This window comes from Zingiber officinale, chromosome 3A (genome assembly GCF_018446385.1).
Source record: "Zingiber officinale cultivar Zhangliang chromosome 3A, Zo_v1.1, whole genome shotgun sequence".
Lineage (NCBI taxonomy): Eukaryota > Viridiplantae > Streptophyta > Magnoliopsida > Zingiberales > Zingiberaceae > Zingiber > Zingiber officinale.
This window is the reverse complement of record NC_055990.1, coordinates 29,933,512-29,951,244: the sequence shown is the minus strand read 5'-3', so window position 1 is coordinate 29,951,244 and position 17,733 is coordinate 29,933,512. Positions and strand designations below refer to the sequence as shown.

The window sequence follows — 17,733 nt, the reverse complement described above, 5'->3', positions numbered from 1 at the left end:
ACAGGTCGACACAGTTCAACTCCTCCTTTGTTAGACCACATTGAAGAGTATACGTCGCTTTGGCGTTGGCTTCAACTTTCTTTATCAGAATTGCATCCCAGTTCTCGTATGGTATTGGCTTGCCGGCGCCGTCTGTTGGGAGTTTCAGGTCAATTTTGACGATCATCCATACCTCAAAATGTGTTTGAAGGTACGACTCCATTCGACCCTTCCAGTATCCGAAGTCTTCTCCGGTGAAGAGTGGTGGGCGAGCAGTGTTATAGCCTTCTTGGAGAGCCATTGATGATCTAGCACACAATAAAAGAAAAACAACTTCGTTCCAAAACTCGGTCTTGGATTAGTAATGTTGGATAAAGAAAGAATAACAATTCACTAATTTCAAAAAAAATAATAATTAAATATTAAAAAATATTATTGTAAATTTTTGAAAAAGCGATATTTCATTAATACTGACCAATGGTGAAAAGATGAAAATTAATTTTTTGAAAATATTTTTGGAGGGAAAACGTTATCTAAATTTTCTTTCAAAATAGGAACCCCCCTTGCTCGATTGGTGGTTTCACCAATTCAGAGCAGTCTGGCTCTGATATCAATTGTTGGATCGAGATGCGCTAGAGGAGGGGGGGTGAACAGCGCTCGTGGTTTTCACACGTTTCGTACTCGGAAAACGTATCGAGTTAAGCAGCGGAAATTAAAACAAAAGCACAAGCACACAGAAGACTCCAAGATTTACTTGGTTCGGAGCCTAGGGCGACTCCTACTCCAAGGCCCACGCTCATTGAGTGTTTACATTGGGCAACAACTATAATATCACAAAGTTACAAGTATGAAATAAGTGCAACAATAACTAAATTATACCGACAACACAAGAGATGAAGAAAGCAGTCGTCAATTGTCGGAGTGGCAGCGCGTAGTTGAAGCGTTCAGCATAGAAGAGCACCAATTAATCTATTTTCATTGTTATTCGAAGCTGCTCCGCGAGGCTTCATTTATAGTCTCTGTAGGGCTGATTTAGATCCTCAAAGCTTGGGATCAGGTTTGACCTGAAGCGGATCGGTCGACCGATCCCCACGTTCGGCCGACCGATCAGATGATCTCCTCCTCATTCGATCCGTCTGATCCGCTCGCTCTGCTTCGATCTGGTCAACTCCTATCTCCGGTTCGATCGACCGATAACCAGGTTCGGTCGACCAATCCCCTGGTCGAGCCCGGTCCATTCACTGGAAATCTGATCTGCTGCTTGGGGGTTTGGTCGATCGATCCAAACGTTCGGTCGACCGATCCCGGTCGATTCTAACCTTGCACAAAAATATTAATCTCCTGCAAGACAGAGTTAGAACATAACAGATAATATATAAGTAAATTGACAGTCTTCGGGCTGTCTGGTTTTGACTTTGGATTTCCGACCGGAACCCCTAGGTCGAACCGACGCCTACTGTTCCCTCCGCGGGGAACGCGCCCTCACCTACTCCACTCAGAAGAGCATACTTGATGCAGTCTGGTCCTCCAGACCTACTGGACTTTCTACCTAGGGTTACTACTGTTGGAATGTATACTAAAAGCCTAGCTTTTGTATAAATATTTATTTAGAAATAAGAATCACATTGGTCAAATGTCTACATTTATGCTAAGTGTAGTTATCCATTTAATTTATATTGTAGATAACATGGTATGAGGAGACACACAGAAGATCATGTTATCAAATCCTTATAAATTATAAATAGTAGTTCATAACCAAGATGGAATGGACAAACCATTGGAGTGGTTGTAGTGTAATTTCGTATTAGTTTATCTAGACTATAAAATTACATTAGTACACTATGAATGTATTGAGCAAGACCATTTGAGGTAGTTTCTTTTTATATTGACTATATAAGAGAACAAAACCTCTGTTATTATGGAAGTGTGTGCTCTTAATCATGATATAATAACAAGTATGTATATTTAATATTTATTTCTTTAATTTATCCAAGGGTGTGATTTAGCTCGTTAAATCAATAGGTCCGATTAGTTGGGAAATGATATTTTTTATATGGTGTGTTGTTGATTATAAAATGAAACTGTGTACTAGTAATCTAGGTTGATGATGCCCCCTTGAGGAGCTCATAAGGATTATCATGTAAATCCTGCAGGTGGACCTAGTCCGGCGTGACAATGAAGTTGAGTGGTACTACTCTTGGAGCTAGATATTAAATAAGTGAGTTGTCAGTAACTCATTTAATTAGTGGACATCAATATCTTAAACACAGGGAGATTAATGCACTCATAATAAGAAGGAGCTCATAATGTAATTTGGGATTGGTGCGGTAGTTCAATGATCCGATAGTAAAGACGGGGGACCCCCTTTGTGGGGAGCCAATGACACGTGAAGGTCAGAAGTCAAAAGTGTCAGCATGAGGCACATCCGATCGGAGAAGGGTCGGGTCAATCGGTCGAACGGGTCTAGGCGGAATCAAAGACAACCCGACGGGGAGTCAGGTTTCCGACGCTCATGGTGAACAGGGTCGCCGGGCCGAGCGAGTAGCCCGCTCGGGCGAGGCGTAAAGCGTCAATGTTGTGAAGGAACAGTCTCAGCCGAGCACCCGGTCGAACCGACACCTACACCCGGTCGGACCGATGCCTGCCGAGCGGATGGACGCTCGGCTCGGGGAAAAAGGAGACAAGGACAAGGGGACATTGGGGAACATCTTCTGACAACAGGCATGTTCGACGACCAAGCCATACACAGAATCCTACGACGGAAGGTTCTGCTGTCCCATCAGAGAGGTGCTCGGACTGTAGCAGTATGGTGTCAGGCATGCTCCTCTGGTAAGCCTATAATAAGGTATGGTAAAGGACACGTGTACGCCTCGATAGGTGTGCATAAGCCTTCCCACAGCTCTATATAAAAGCCCTCAGATTTCGCCGGAGGTACGCGATCTCTCATCTTTGGAGCCACTTCATCGTTTTCCTCTTGCCTGACTTGAGCGTCGGAGGGTTGTCGTCGGAAACCCCTTCCCGACTCGACTTCCTTGCAGGTTCGCCGGAGATCCATACGGACGGTCAGAGATCCACATCATCAGTTGGAAGAGCGCCACGTGCCCAGCGTCCACCGACTCAGCATTCGGACAGGATCATTCAATAATAACTCTTTAGTGGTATGAGTTATTATTGATGAACTTAAGTTGGGTGTTCGGGGCGAACACAGGAAGCTCAAGCTCATCGGGAGACCAAAACCAATTTCTCCTCTCGGTCCTTGTTGTAGCCTCTATAAAACTTTGTATCCACTAAGTCCACTTCTTATCCAAGTAATGGGCCGGATACAACCTTGCTTGGAGCAAGGGGGTCGGCCAAGTATAGGCTTGGAGCCCAAGTAGCGACCGGCCAAATCATGCTTGGTGTCCAAGCATGGGGCCGACCACATAGGATTAAAGAAGATTTTAATTTTTATTAAAATTTTTCCTTTTATAGTCATTCATGAAAGGGATTTAAAAGAAAATTTTTATTTTTAAAATTTCCTTTTATAGTCATCCTCATGGTTTTAAAATGAGAGTTTTAAATTTTAAAATCTTTCCTTTTATAGCTATCTGCAAAAGATTAAATAGCGATTTTAATTTTGTTAAAATATTTCCTTATTTGTAGTTGTCTATAATGTTAAAAAGAAAGATTTTAATTTTTGATAAAACTTTCCTTTTATGTAACCATGATTTAAAAAGAGAAGTTTTAATTAATCTTTCCTTTTTGTAGTTGTCTACATATTTTAAAAGAGAGAGATTAATTTTTAAAACTTTTCTTTATTGCCATGTACAATAGGAAATTTAAAAAGAGAGATTTTAATTGTTATTAAAATTTCCTCTTTTAGAGAGAGACAACAAATAAGGAAGTTTTAATTATGTTTAAAATTTTCCCTTTTGTAAACATCATAGTTTAAAAGGAAGCTTTAATTTTTGTTGTAAAAATTTTTCCTTTTTAGTATACCATGATGTGGCCGGCCATAAGAAGATTAAAAGAAAGTTTTAATTAAACTTTCTTTTTTTACCAAGACCAAGGATTATAAAAGAAAGGAAGATGGTGCCTCATGAACTAGACAACCTATTCTTATTCCCTCTCTATTTCCTTGATGGTCGGCCATACTCCCTTCATTTCTTCTTTCTTGTGGCCGACGGCACCACCTTCATCTTGTCACCTCTCTTGCTTCCTTAGGACCGCACGACATCAAGGGTTGCTACATCCTTGTGGCTGGTTGCTTGGAGAGGAAGAAGAAGCAGAGGAGAAGCACTTGGTGGCCGGTTGCTTGAAGGAGAAGAAGAAGAAATTTTTTTTTTCCTATTTTGGCATCCCTTGATGGCTCAAGAGTCTTGGAGAAGAAGTGGTCCCGGTGGAATTCATCTTGATAGATCGTCGCCCACATAATGTCCAAGAGGAGGTGAGGAATACAATAGAAGATCAAGAGGTCTTTAGCTACAAAGAAAGGTATAACTAGTTGTCTTATTCCGCATCATACTAGTTTTCTTTGTATGGATCTTGAAATACCAAACACAAGAGACTATCGGTTTTAGGCAATCGATTTTATGTTTCGATTTTGTGTTTCTTTTGTTTTTCGATATTGTGATTCGATTGTTCTTAGTGGTTAAACCTAGGGTTACTATAAGGAGATTAAATATTAAATTTCGTTGAAAGACTTTGTTTAGGAAGTGGTGGATGATCCCATACCCAAGAAGGCCTAGTGTCTCGCCATGTTTAACTTGGAAGCCGGTTTTTGAAATAAATATTTAATTAACTTTGTAACATTGGTGGATTTGGATTAATAATGTTAAGCATCGTTTGCGATCCAAGTCTAAACCTTTAAGAACAGATAAGTTGAACTTGGAATCAATAATGTTAAGTTCTGTTTGTGGTTCCAAGTTTAATTTCTAAAGAACACAATAAGTTGTTAGGAAAGGTTCGGCACTTTTACAAAATTTTTATACAGTGGAACCAGTACGATATTCCGAATAGCAACCAACAACCACCCCCTAGGACCTAGGGTTACCACCCCCTAAGGTTTTTTCGCCACCTAGGGTTACCTCTCCCTAGGACCTAAGGTTACCCCCTTAGGATTTTCCACCACCTAGGGTTACCACCCCTAGGACCTAAGGTTACCATCCCTTAGGATTTTTCTCCACCTAGGGTTACCATCCCCTAGGACCTAAGGTTACCGCCCCTTAGGGTTTTCCATCACCTAGGGTTACCACCCCTTAGGGTTTTCCACCTGTCTAATCACAGTTAGGACTTTCCTGCAAAACTCAATCAACATATCAGATAACAAAACAACTTAACTTTGAACCCTTTGACATAATCAAAACACAGGTTCGATCGTCGGATGCGTCCTGTACCAACATAAGTTATAAGTTCGAGAAGGGTATTTTGTATTTTTTAGGACTATTCAACCCCCCCTTCTACCCGGCTAACGCGATCCCAACAGAAAGGTCCTCAAATACTTTATAGGTGTCTACCATTGATGCCCACAATGTATTCCTTGGAAAAACATTTAGTGTGTACCTTATTATATTGTGGTTCTCCACTTTCTATCGGATCGCGTGGAGTCCGTTCAGAAGATCTTGTATGCGAGCGTAAAGCTAGCTCGCTGACTCACCTTCCGGCATTTTTATATTATATAATTTATTTAATATTAAGTCTCGTTTGCTTACCTTCGTGTCAGAAGTACCCTCGTGCAGCTCGATCAATTTTTCCCACAATTCCTTTGCACTGTTGAAGGGACCAACTCGATTTAGCTTTTCTTTGGTTGGTCGCATTGGAGAGTCTGTGTTGCTTTTGCATCAACTTCAATCTTTTTGCGAGTTAGTGCGTCTCATTTATCACAAGGGACGAGGACTCCATATTCGGTGGGAAATGTGAATCCAATTAGGATTATTATCCACATTTCCACCTGCATCTTGAGATGATACTCCATTCGACCCTTCCAGTAGTCGAAGTTTTCGCTGGAGAAAAGAGGCAGACAGGCTGTGTTGTAACCTTCTTGGTGGGTCATTTAAAAGGAGAAATCTCGCACACAATAAAAAAAAAAAACGAATGTTCCAAGAGTTGATCTTGGATTAGCAATACGGGAGAAAAATAAAATATTTCACTAATTTTAAAAAATAATAAAAAAATATTATTACGAATTTTGGTAAATGTGATATTTTGCTAGTATTGACTAATGGTGAAATGATGAAAATGAATTTTTAAAAAATAATTTTGAAAAGAAAAAACAAAAGGCATAAAAATCTTTTTTTTTAAGCAAAAATGGTATATAATTTTGTTTTTAAAAAAAAAGAACCCCTGCTCAATTGGTGGTTTCACTAAATCAGAACAATCTAGCTCTGATACCAATTGTAGGACCAATGATGTGCTTGAGGGGGGATGGGGGAGTGAATAACACTCATGACTAATTCGTTCATTTTGGAAAAATCAGAATGATGCAACGGAATAAAGAAAAGAAACCAACGAAATTGCTAACAAGTTTCTTTTACTTGATTCGGAGCCTGTGACAACTCCTACTCCAAGACCTGCGATCGTTGATCACTTTCGGTGGACAATCACTAATAGTTCGGAAATCTTTTACAAGTAAGCAATTACAAGTACCAAAAAATAAAGTCTACCGACAATAAAGAATTAGGAATTTGTTCGTCGATTTGTCGGAACAGCAGGTGAGCGTTGTTGAGTCGTCTCAGTATAGTGCGCAGCTTCAAAGATCGTTGCGAATTCAGTTGTTCTAAATAGCTGGCCGAGACCCTTTTTATAGCCTCTTCAAACCTTATCCAGATCCCTTGATCTCGGGATCAAGTTTTGACTCGACCTGGATCGGTCGACCGATCCCCAGGTCGGTCGACCGATCCCCAGGTTCGGTTGACCGAACCTGCTGAATCCACTTGACCTTCCATCCAGATGCAGTGTCTCTGGATGAGCCTTCGTTTAGTCGATCGATCCCTCCATTCGATCGACCGATCAACTAATGGTCTCCGCCTTATCTGATCCGATCAACCTGGCTCGATCCGATCACCGTATCCTCAGTTCGGTCGACCGATCCCGCGATCGAACCCGATCTGATCTCTGGAAATCTGATCCTGCTGTACTGGGTTCGATCGACCGATCCAACCGTTCGATAGACCAATGAAGGCTAAGTCCAACCCCACAAAATTGCTAGTTTCCTGCAAAATAGAATTAGACAAATAATATATAAATCAATAACTTGACAACCTTCAGACTGTTCGGTTCTAACTTAGGATTTCCTCCGGAAATCCTAGGTTGAACCGATGTCTACTGTTCCATCACCGAGGAACGCGTCCTCACATACTCCTCTCAAGAGAAGTTACATGTTGCTAGACTGGTCCTCCAGACTGACTGAACTTTCCGCCTAGGGTTACCACTCCCTAAGATCTAGGGTTACCTCCCCCTAGAGTTTTTCATAACCTAAGATTACTACCCTTAGGACCTAGGGTTACCTCCTCCTAGGATTTTCCACCTACCTAACCACAACTAGGACTTTCCATCACCTAGGGTTATCACCCCCTACGGATGCAGTCTCTCTGGATGAGCCTTCGTTCAGTTGATCGATCCCTCCGTTCGATCGACCGATCAGCTGATGGTCTCCGCCTTATCTGATCCGATCAACTTGGCTCGATTCGGTCACCATATCCTCAGTTCGATCGACCGTTCGGTCAATCGTATCCTCAGTTCGGTCGACCAATCCCTCGATCGAACCTGATCTGATCTTTGGAAATCTGATCCTGTTGTACTGAGTTCGATCGACTGATCCAGCCGTTCAATCGACCGATCAAGGCTAAGTCCAACCCTACAAAACTGTTAGTTTCCTGCAAAATAGAATTAGACATAATAGCAAATAATATATAAATCAAAAACTTGACAGCCTTCAGACTGTCCGGTTCTAATTTCGGATTTCCTCCAGAAATCCTAAGTTGAACCGATATCTACTGTTCTCTTACCGAGGAATGTGTCCTCACCTACTTCTCTCAGAAGAACTTGTCTGTTGCTAGACCGGTCCTTCAGACTGACTGGACTTTCCGCCTAGAGTTACCACCCCCTAAGATCTAGGGTTACCTCCCCCCTAGAGTTTTCCATAACCTAGGGTTACTACCCTTAGGACCTAAGGTTACCTCCCCTAAGATTTTCCACCTACCTAACCGCAGCTAAGACTTTTCATCACCTAGGGTTACCACCACCTAGGATTTTCCACTTGCCTAACCTCAGTTAGGAATTTCCATCACCTAGAGTTATCGTCCCCTAGGACCTAAGGTTACTACCCCTAAAATTTTCCACCTGCCTAGAGTCCACTAGGACTTTTGCCTAAGACAACTTAGGTCTTTCCTACAAGCTCAATCAATCTTGTTAAATCACAACATAACTTAACTTTGAATCCTTTGACATAATCAAAATCCATGTTTGATCATCTAATACTTCCTGCACTAATAATTACATGCAAGAAAAGTTTACATGCAAAGAGTGAAAACAAAATTTTCTAACACAGACTAAAGAGAAAGAATAGTTTGTTACTTGAAAATTTTGAGCAGTTTTTCCTTGATTCAACATATTTAAACAAGAATTAGTATTAATTTAATCATCTAAACTTTCTTTTAAAAAAAACAAACAACATTCCATGTAGCAACCTTGTCCAGGTAGATTTAAGTCAAATTCTGCCAGCAGAGATGCTCAGGAATGTGATCACCTCAGCTGTTTCAGACAAATCAATAGACTAGGAAAATAAACGAATATGTTCTCGAGAAGTAGCAGTGTAGTTGCAAGAAATAGATAATAAGACGATTTTTGTTAGTTCACTTTAAAAAAAACGAAGAAGAGGAAAATGTAGCAAGCAACTCCTTGAGAATCAAAACGGTGACATTAGCATCTGATGCCCTTGATGAGTTCTCTAGACTTTTATGCGTACCATGAACGAACCTGTTTTTAATCAGAAACCGAAAGTTGTTCAGACTATTAGACATCAAAAAAAGAAAAAAGAATACTGAGAAAAACAGCATTGCATCACCATTCCTATAAAGGCTAACAATTTGATCCTTTTACCTGTCAAAACAGTCTTCTTCTACTCATTTTGATGTATAATTAATCAGTTCACAACTAAAGATAATTTCCCGATCTAGATCATGTTCAGATATAATTATATAAATATTTATTCTATTCTCATTTTATTTCTAGACTTTAATTTATTATTTTATTGAGCTGTGTCTATTTTATTGGATTGTAAAAGCCTATATAAAAGCTTCAAGGCTGTTGTTCGAAGATAATTTCTTCTATCAGCGAACAGAGTCCTGGTGGCAAGAGGCATGTGGTGTTCAAGTCACAATTATGGAAACTACACTGTTATTATAGACTTTTTTAAACATGAAAAAAAACTTGATATGCTAGAAATATAAAAGCAGAAATAAATAAAAATTACATTTTTAATTTTTTAGAAATAAATGACATTGAAATTTAAACCTGAACTGGTTGGATTAATTTATTTTCTAAATGAATTGTTTTCTATATATTTGCACGAGTAGCATTTCCAACTTCATGTGAGAATGCGATCTAGATGGAAAACTTCAGTGCAAAAAAAAGTATGCAAGACTCACATGAGGGGAGATTTGATGCGTCAGCAGAAACAGCACAGGAAATTCCCACATTGGACAAGGCTCCCCTTATAATTCCACATGGGAAGTGTAGAAGCATGCTTGTGGCTTCAGATGAAGAGCCCTGAGATGCTTCATTGTCTTCTGATGAAGGATCAATCAATACACGAGTAAACCAACGGAACTTATTGTCTTGCAGAACAAAGGTGCCCTGAAACATATTGAAAATAGTTTGTATTAATTCTTTTTTAAAAAAGAAACTTCTACAGTCTTATTGAAATTCTTATTAAGCGTACTACCCTGTGATTGGTCTTCAAATTATCAATCTGCTTCTTGAACAGTTCTGACCAGAATTCTTTGCATATAAACTTGATTGCCTCAAGATGATCACTAAAACGAGGACGTTCCACAGTATACCTGCTCAGAGACAAGTGATAAGTAAAAATTATGTCAAGGATTTTTGAAATAGACAATATTATCTTTATGATCTCAGAAACCATGTCATGCTGATATCGGAGGGGCAGAAGTATGGGAATTTTTAGCAAAAATACTTAGATATACAAGCGCACAATCAATTCTTTTATGCAACCTATGAGCTCCAGTGTATCTTAGCTAGTAAACGAGAAATTTTCTCTCAGGAAATGTTGCTAAACCAAACATAAAAGTAGAGCATAACACCCTATAGTTTATAAATCACTCTTTTTCCTCAGGAAATTTGAGTGGTTGAGAATCAAGACAATTACCTAATGGCACTTTCTCATTTACCAAGTGTTACTTTTATTTGAAGAAAATTTCTCTTATTTCCTTTATCCGGTTACATAGAATGTAGAATGAGTCGTCTCCAATATTCTCCAGTAGAAGCTTAGATCTGGTTCGCAGTCTATTTTTTTTAAGAATCATCCAGCCTAGAATTTTAACATGCAGATGCAACTGCACTCCACGGAGCATCGGTCCAGGTAATTTTCCTATAAAAGAAAGAATCTCATGGACTAATAGTGAAGACAATGCCCAAGTCATGGTAGAAGTGGACAATGATGGTGATTTGCTTGGAAATTTGCAATGTAACAGAGTAATATCATTTCAAGAGGGTCTACAGTGTACCAAAAGATGATCTTCCAACTAGTCTATACAGATTGCTCTTACAATGCAACTATTCTCATACTATGGCGTCAAATGTGGATTCTAGGCATACCAAATGCACATTGAGATTCTTTGCTAAAGTGTTTACTTGATCCACCTCAAAGATACAAAATAATAAAATCAGACAACTAATTACTAAGACTTGGCTGGATCTAGCCAATGTGTTAGGGGCATAACATGAGAATCCTCCATTCCAAAAAAGTGAGCTCATATTGAGCTTTTAAACTGGTTATCTCATCTCTATTTGGATTGGGTGCCATGTGATGGAATGTTAATCGGTTATAACTATGGGTATGATGTTAAATTTAATCTCCATAAAATAAAACATGTACTTCTGAATTTCTTTTATTGTATCAACCCAGCAATGTTTGTTGCCACCATGATGCAACCACAATCTTAGCAGTAAGATTAGTGTCTGCTAACAATAAGATGCATATGAGGCAATCCAATACCAATCATGCTTGCTTGGAGTACATCCATTTGATAATTGGTTCACTTCAAGTAGCAATCAACCAAAATATATGCAAGTAAATTGATAACATGATAAGGCCCAGTTGGTTAACCATACAAACAAATTTTATGGGACAGATACTACAATTTCAAACTTAACAACAACAAGTAGAAAGACTATAACTTCCCACTAAAATAATCTGCTAATCAACTTGAGTATCTTCTTTTGTACCCTCAGCTACTCATATTAACAAACGTCCGTCCACAATTACTAGGGTCAGATTTTTAACATTCTCGAACTGCTGCCATGATGATATGAAGCGCTTTAAATAGCAATGTTTAACTAAATTGTGATGTTAAACAATTAAAAAAATCTCCATGCATTGATTCACGCCGCATTTATCAAATTGTTTGCCTTTTCACCGTTCATTAGACATATGAATCATGATAAGACTTATAGGATTGACCCAAGTAAAGTATCTATAATTGTACAAATAAGAGAAGTCACAGTTCAATTACAATATCAATGACCATGTTTATCCCATCGGCTACTTCGTGGAATCTCTATTCTTCTGACATTCGCAGTTATCGTCCAGAAAAGATAGTTCTTGCTAACTAAACCGAAAGTACTCAACGAAATCACACAATCCAAGAAATTTAAAACTAGGGCACAATGATATGGAAGATAAGGAAGCGAAAACCTAGGAGACATCTGAGAAGAAGGCTTCAAGCAATACAAAGAGCGGGGGGAAACCTCTCGATGAGCTGGTGGCCGACCTGAAAGCCGATCGCCTCTATCCGGCGGGAGGCGAGGTCCGGTTTAGTGGCGTAGAACCTCCGGCCGTACGCCGACACCATCTCGATGATCAAGCCGTCGAAGCAGCTCTCTGCTACCTCCCTCCCCATGATCTGTTTTGTTTCGGTTCTGCCTCCTCCTCTGCTCCCGTCACAAAGAAGGGTATTAATTGGGCCAACGATGGCCCATTATTGAAAATTCCTTAAATTTTAAAATCATCAAATATTATTTAAAAATTCTTTAATATTATTATTTCATATAAAAGAATAATAAGATAACACATAGTTTCATAAATAATTTTGGAATATTTATATCCGAAAATATTATTTAAATATTTTATTTTTAATATTTTAAAAGTTTTAGAGTTCAATATATAGATAATATAAATATAGTTTTAAACTTAACGAGTTTTTTAAGAAATGACATCTATTTGTTTGCATTATGAATAGCATTAGAAAGTAAAAGGAAACACTCCAAGAGGATGAATGCTAACTTCAGCCCTACAAAATTATGCACAAGTTCTCAGACAAACAATACAATTCAAGGATAGATTAAGCAATGAAAATCTAGATTAAGAATCGTCCTCCACAGAGGATGATGCCACCCGATTCTATTCGTCGCCTCTGTATCAGCCTTTCGAAAAGAAGATCTTCAGTTCGCTTCAAGTTCAGGTACTCGTCCATGTCGAATGAAGATGCACATGTTCTGCCATTGGAATGATGATCTACTAATCTGAACTTGCTTTGACTTCTGTTGTGAGAAGCCATGGAAGAGTTTTCGATTCCTCCAGGGCTCCAACTCCCCAAACTGCTCGTGATCTTACTGTCATTACTGATCTCAGCACCTGCCTCCTGAGATTAATCATGACATGATCATTGTTAACTATAAAACATTTTTCTCCTCAGCTAATAATACGAACTGTTAGATAAACTAAGGCCAGATGGTAACCTGTGTCAGCATTGTTGCAGCAGTAGCATATGAGTTGTTTCCTGTGGAAATTGGAACTCCAGGCTTGTCTTTGCAAGGCGAAAATGGACTAGTACTAGTTTCCCATTGCAACCAAGGAAGAAGAACACCGTCCGCGTCAGCAGGCACTGGCCTAGCTCTCATCAAAGTGTCGTGAGTTACTGTTTTGAAGATGTTTGATCCAGGATCTCTAATGCTTGAGCTTGTATCGCTCCTTTCTCCATCGAAGGAAGATATATCCGTATCTTCAACATTACTAAGAAAATCTGCTAAGTACTGCTCTGCTTCTTCAGTCAACCGGTTAGACATTCTTGTTTTGTCATTGCTCCTCTGGGAAATGTATTAACCAATTAGTTGTAATACCGGTGAGATTCATTTACCTTTTAGTATAACAGAATTCTTACTCTTCTTGACCGCAATTGCCTTTCTGGAACAGCAGGACTTGTTGAAGGCAGCAAATCTTTCACAATTTTGCAAAGCTCCTGACCGCGTTCCTCTTCCCAAGCTAACTGAGCTAACAATTCCTGCTTGCGCTTCTCTGACTGAATTAATTTCAATGAAATATTTAACAGAAATCAGAAAGTTTCAAAGATGATAGGCATCTCAAAATATCACAAAAGGTTAGATCCCACGAGATACTACAACAAAATTTCTATGTACTTTGAGAGCAAAGCAAAACTGTAAATTCATTGCATGTCCATGCTAAACAAAGAAGACATTGTGGGTGTGTATGTGAAAGAACAATAGCAAAATATGAGTTATTATTTACTGAAGACATGCAGTTAGGGTAGGAGCTCAAGTTCAAGAACATACTTTGCTACATAGATCAAGAAGAGAGAACATTTTAGGGCAAATGACTTAAGCTGCCATTTATAGGGGCTACATAGTCCATAAAGACAAACAAACTAGAATGAGTATGGCAGGACTTCGAAGACAAAGGTAAAACTGAATGTATCTCGAAATAAAATCTTAACATGCCTGTTCAAGCTTGGTTGTGTAGTTTCTTCTGATTTCAACAATAGTTTCCAGAGCTTCAGAGCTTTTTGGCTGAATGTTATTCCCATTAGAATACTCTGATGATTCTTTTGTAGCCCTGAGCTGTATAGAGAATGATAAGGATTAAAAAAATAAATAAATACATTAACCAGCCATTAAAATCAAAGAAAAAAAATAGCACAAGACATCCAACGTTTGATCAAAATTGTCAAATTATGTTATTCTGGTAAACTACTTTATTAACCCTCTAAAATTACAATGAGATCAACAAAATTTATTTTGTTGGAGACCAATAATCATTAGAATAAAAAGAGACAAATGATCAGATTAGGCTGAAATGATGATCTTGATCAATGTGACAAAACCTCATAGATTGTTTGGAATGTCTTTTCATCGACACACGTTCCTGAACGGAAATCTCGAGCTTCATCATCAGTTAATGAAGAAGAATGGCTCTGCAACAAACAAACACCCAAAGCAAAATACATCCATCAGATATTTGAGTAGTTGTACCCCAGACATATGGTTAGTATGGTGAAATGACATAGCAATGATCAAGAAAAAAAAACTTCTCTCTACCAGAATCGGGTATGACTCTTTGCCATTCTTTCTAAAGTATAGAAAATTTTTAAGACTATCTCAAATGAAAGGGAGAATCAAGTTCATGGAAAGTATGAAATTACCGAGTAGTTATCCTGTGAGTGGTAAAAATTCTTTTGACTCATAGACCTGCTCAGAACACCGTTCTTCACTGCCCTATGTGATGAAGACAGCTGCAATACATTGTTGCAAGAAGTCTTTGGTTTACTTTTAATGCTCGAGCTTTGAGATTCCACATCATTCTGTAGTGAATTAGAGAGGATCAATATTATACCCGTGCATGGTTTAAAGGCTCTAAAAGAGTTCTATTCATAATCTAGTGGAAACGATGCAAAAGCAATCATTGATGGCACAATTTAGCAGCAAAATAGATGCTTCTCCATGATGAAAGATGTGTAGTTACATCTTTCATAAGTGATGACTTCGTTGCAGAATGCCACATCGGTCGAAACTAAAACCAGCAAATTTAGTCAAAATTGACTTCGTCAAAGCGAGGAGACAAATACCTCCGTGTCGCTGTAGCGATGCCGAGCAACCGAGACGGATCGCCGACGCCTCGAGACGCGATCGGGCACGCCCTTAGGAAGCACTGCCTGGCGATCAGGAGGCCTCGAAACCGACCTCCCGCGCTGGCGAGACGACTCCGTCCCTCTCAAGTAGCTTGCGACAGAGCTCCGGCCCCGATTCCTGGCGCAGGAAACGTCGCTTTCCTCATCCGACTCCGCCCTCGCCCGAAAGAACTCCTCTGCGAGGTCATCGACGCTGACTTCGGGGATACCGGCCCCGCGGACCTTGTTGACGAACCTGCTGCGGGGGGTCGCGAAGTCGTCGGTGCCAGGAGGGGTCGGGGGGAAGCGTCCGGAGTATCGGCCGAGGCTCCTCGATCTGCGGTTGGTCCCGCTGCGGCTGGATTTGCTGGCGCCTCCAGCGGAGGGGGCGGCTTCTCTGCCCTTGCCTACCGAGGAGCGCCCCGTGGCCGACCGGAAGGACGCCGTCGCCATCACCTGTTTAATCCCAGTAGATTAAGATCGCCAAAGCGAGGGATTTCGGGACGACGGTGGTAGGCGGGGAGAGCGAGAGGAGGAGGACGACGGCGGCGGAGAGACCGAAGATTTTGGTTTTCACTTCCAATTTCTTCGATTTCTATAATTGTTTTACTTTTTGACATAGAAAATTGTCGATGGAATCACAGGAATGCCACTGCTTAATTCACACGCCGTCCTGCCCGTCCAGCTCAAATCAGAGATTAATCCGAGCCGGTCACCAACCGGAAACGGTCCGAATTTATTTTTGGAAGTTGCGAGACGTTTGTGATTAAGGAATTAAATATTATGGAGATTACAATAAATAATGGAAAGTATTTATGATTAATGATTTAATATTGTTATTCTCGACCATTTAATGACGACTTTTTTTGGAAGCGTCTTAATATCTTCCATCGACGTTTAATCTTGTGATTTTCAATTGATTTTTTTAAAAAAAAAATAAAATTGAATTACGTGGAGGAATAAATTAACAAAAAGAATCGCTCATAGATTGGTTTACGGCGTTATTCAAAAAAATAATTAAAAAGTGAGAGAGATTAGAAATGGCGCCAAATTTAAAAGAGAGAGTGTGGGGCCCAACAATTCAAAGGCCCAGCAAACATGGTTGGCAGAGCCCTGCACGGGGAGATGCCGAGATGGACTCGGTGGTTCCTAATTGAAATATATTAAAACGTTTTTAGCGCTGGTTATTCGACTGGTGTATGGTTCGGCCCCACTCCTTGAAGACATAGCAAGTTACCCGGACTTGATTGCCACGTGCATGAGAAATTCGACACCACGGACATGCGTCCAGCAAAAATCGATTCTTATCATTTTGTGGGTTACCGTTAAGCCCGTTTATTAACTACACTGTGCCCGTGCAAGTGGGGATAAGTAAGCCCCAGGGCCTGACTTTTGGGGATCCTTTGTGAAAAGAAAAAAGTAATCTCTATAGAAAAAAAAATTACAAATTTACAATTTGAATATAGTTTAGTAAAAAAATTTGAAAATCAATATATTTCATTTAAAATATGGTAAACTCCATAAAAAATATATATTTCTCAATATTCAAAGTGTAACACAATAAAAAAAATATGTTTCCTAAATTTCTCCAAAAAAGTATAATACCTACAAATATAGAAAAAAAAGTATGAAATAATCTATATCTTCTAACATTTTAAGAAGTAAAATCATCAAGGTCTTCAAAATTAAGTTTTTCTAACACCTATACATAAAATTGTCAAGTCATTTATATTCAAATCATTATCATCATTTTCTCTCAATTTTTTCTGTTCATTTGATACAGGATCATTTTCTCTCAATTCTTTTCGCTCATTGATTGCATGATCATTTAATTCTCCTTGATTACTCGATTGTTGCTCATTTGTTACATGATCATTTGGTTAATTCTTCTTAATTTTTTTCTTGTAATTTATCAACTGAATCTTTAATTGAAGAGCTAGTTTTAAAAAACTTACGAAGAACACATTTGTCAGTTTTAATAATATGTTCCACTCTTTTTCTTTTATTTTTTTCTGACTCTAAGATTGATATTTTTTTGAAAATATGTTTGTATTATAAATTTTAAGTGTAAAAATAAAACATACAAAACCAGCAACAAAACTAACAATGAAACAAACACAAGAATGAAAATAATAGTCAAAGAATAATAAAGTCTGGTTTGTGCTTGGAACAATCGATATAATCTATTCTATGACAATTAAATTGGGATAAGTTATTTAAACTCTTTCAAATCTATAAGAAAAATTATAAAATATTGACTACAATATAATATTAAAAATTAATATTGAATATTAATAATAAAGAAATATAGATAAGTAGGTAATTTAAGTTTTAAGTTTATATATTGATGAATGATTATATTGATGAAACTAAAATTTTAATTGGAAAATAATTTTTTTAAATTTAATTAGAAGAGATTTAAAGGAGAAGAAGGGAGAAAATTAGCGTTCAAGATTCATACTTTACTTTTTAAAGTCTTATGACTTATGTAAATAAATTAATGAAAGATTCATACTTTACTTTTTAAAGTCTTATGACTTATGTAAATAAATTAATGAAGAAAGAGTTGTACAAGAAATAAAATTTTGGAAAGAAAAAAATGATTGTTTACCTTCCTTCATTTTTTTTATTTTCT

At 38.5% G+C, this 17,733-nt stretch overlaps 2 protein-coding genes across 2 annotated transcripts; both read right to left on the bottom strand.

The window, feature by feature from the left end:
- Positions 1-8,569: 8,569 nt before the first annotated feature.
- Positions 8,570-12,148, bottom strand: LOC122053635 (trafficking protein particle complex subunit 6b-like). The gene is made up of 4 exons (XM_042615647.1): positions 11,947-12,148; positions 9,902-10,019; positions 9,606-9,813; positions 8,570-8,934 (listed from the first exon to the last, which is right to left on the bottom strand). Exons 1-4 carry the CDS (start codon positions 12,096-12,098, stop codon positions 8,906-8,908), a joined length of 507 nt encoding a protein of 168 aa, XP_042471581.1. The 5' UTR covers positions 12,099-12,148; the 3' UTR covers positions 8,570-8,905.
- Positions 12,149-12,455: 307 nt separating this feature from the next.
- On the bottom strand, positions 12,456-15,785 carry LOC122051622. Its single transcript, XM_042612830.1, has 7 exons — positions 15,057-15,785; positions 14,634-14,792; positions 14,316-14,405; positions 13,933-14,052; positions 13,359-13,496; positions 12,937-13,284; positions 12,456-12,839 (listed from the first exon to the last, which is right to left on the bottom strand). The coding sequence occupies exons 1-7, from the start codon at positions 15,549-15,551 to the stop codon at positions 12,555-12,557; spliced, it is 1,635 nt and encodes a 544-aa protein (XP_042468764.1). The 5' UTR covers positions 15,552-15,785; the 3' UTR covers positions 12,456-12,554.
- Between the last annotated feature and the right edge of the window lie 1,948 nt (positions 15,786-17,733).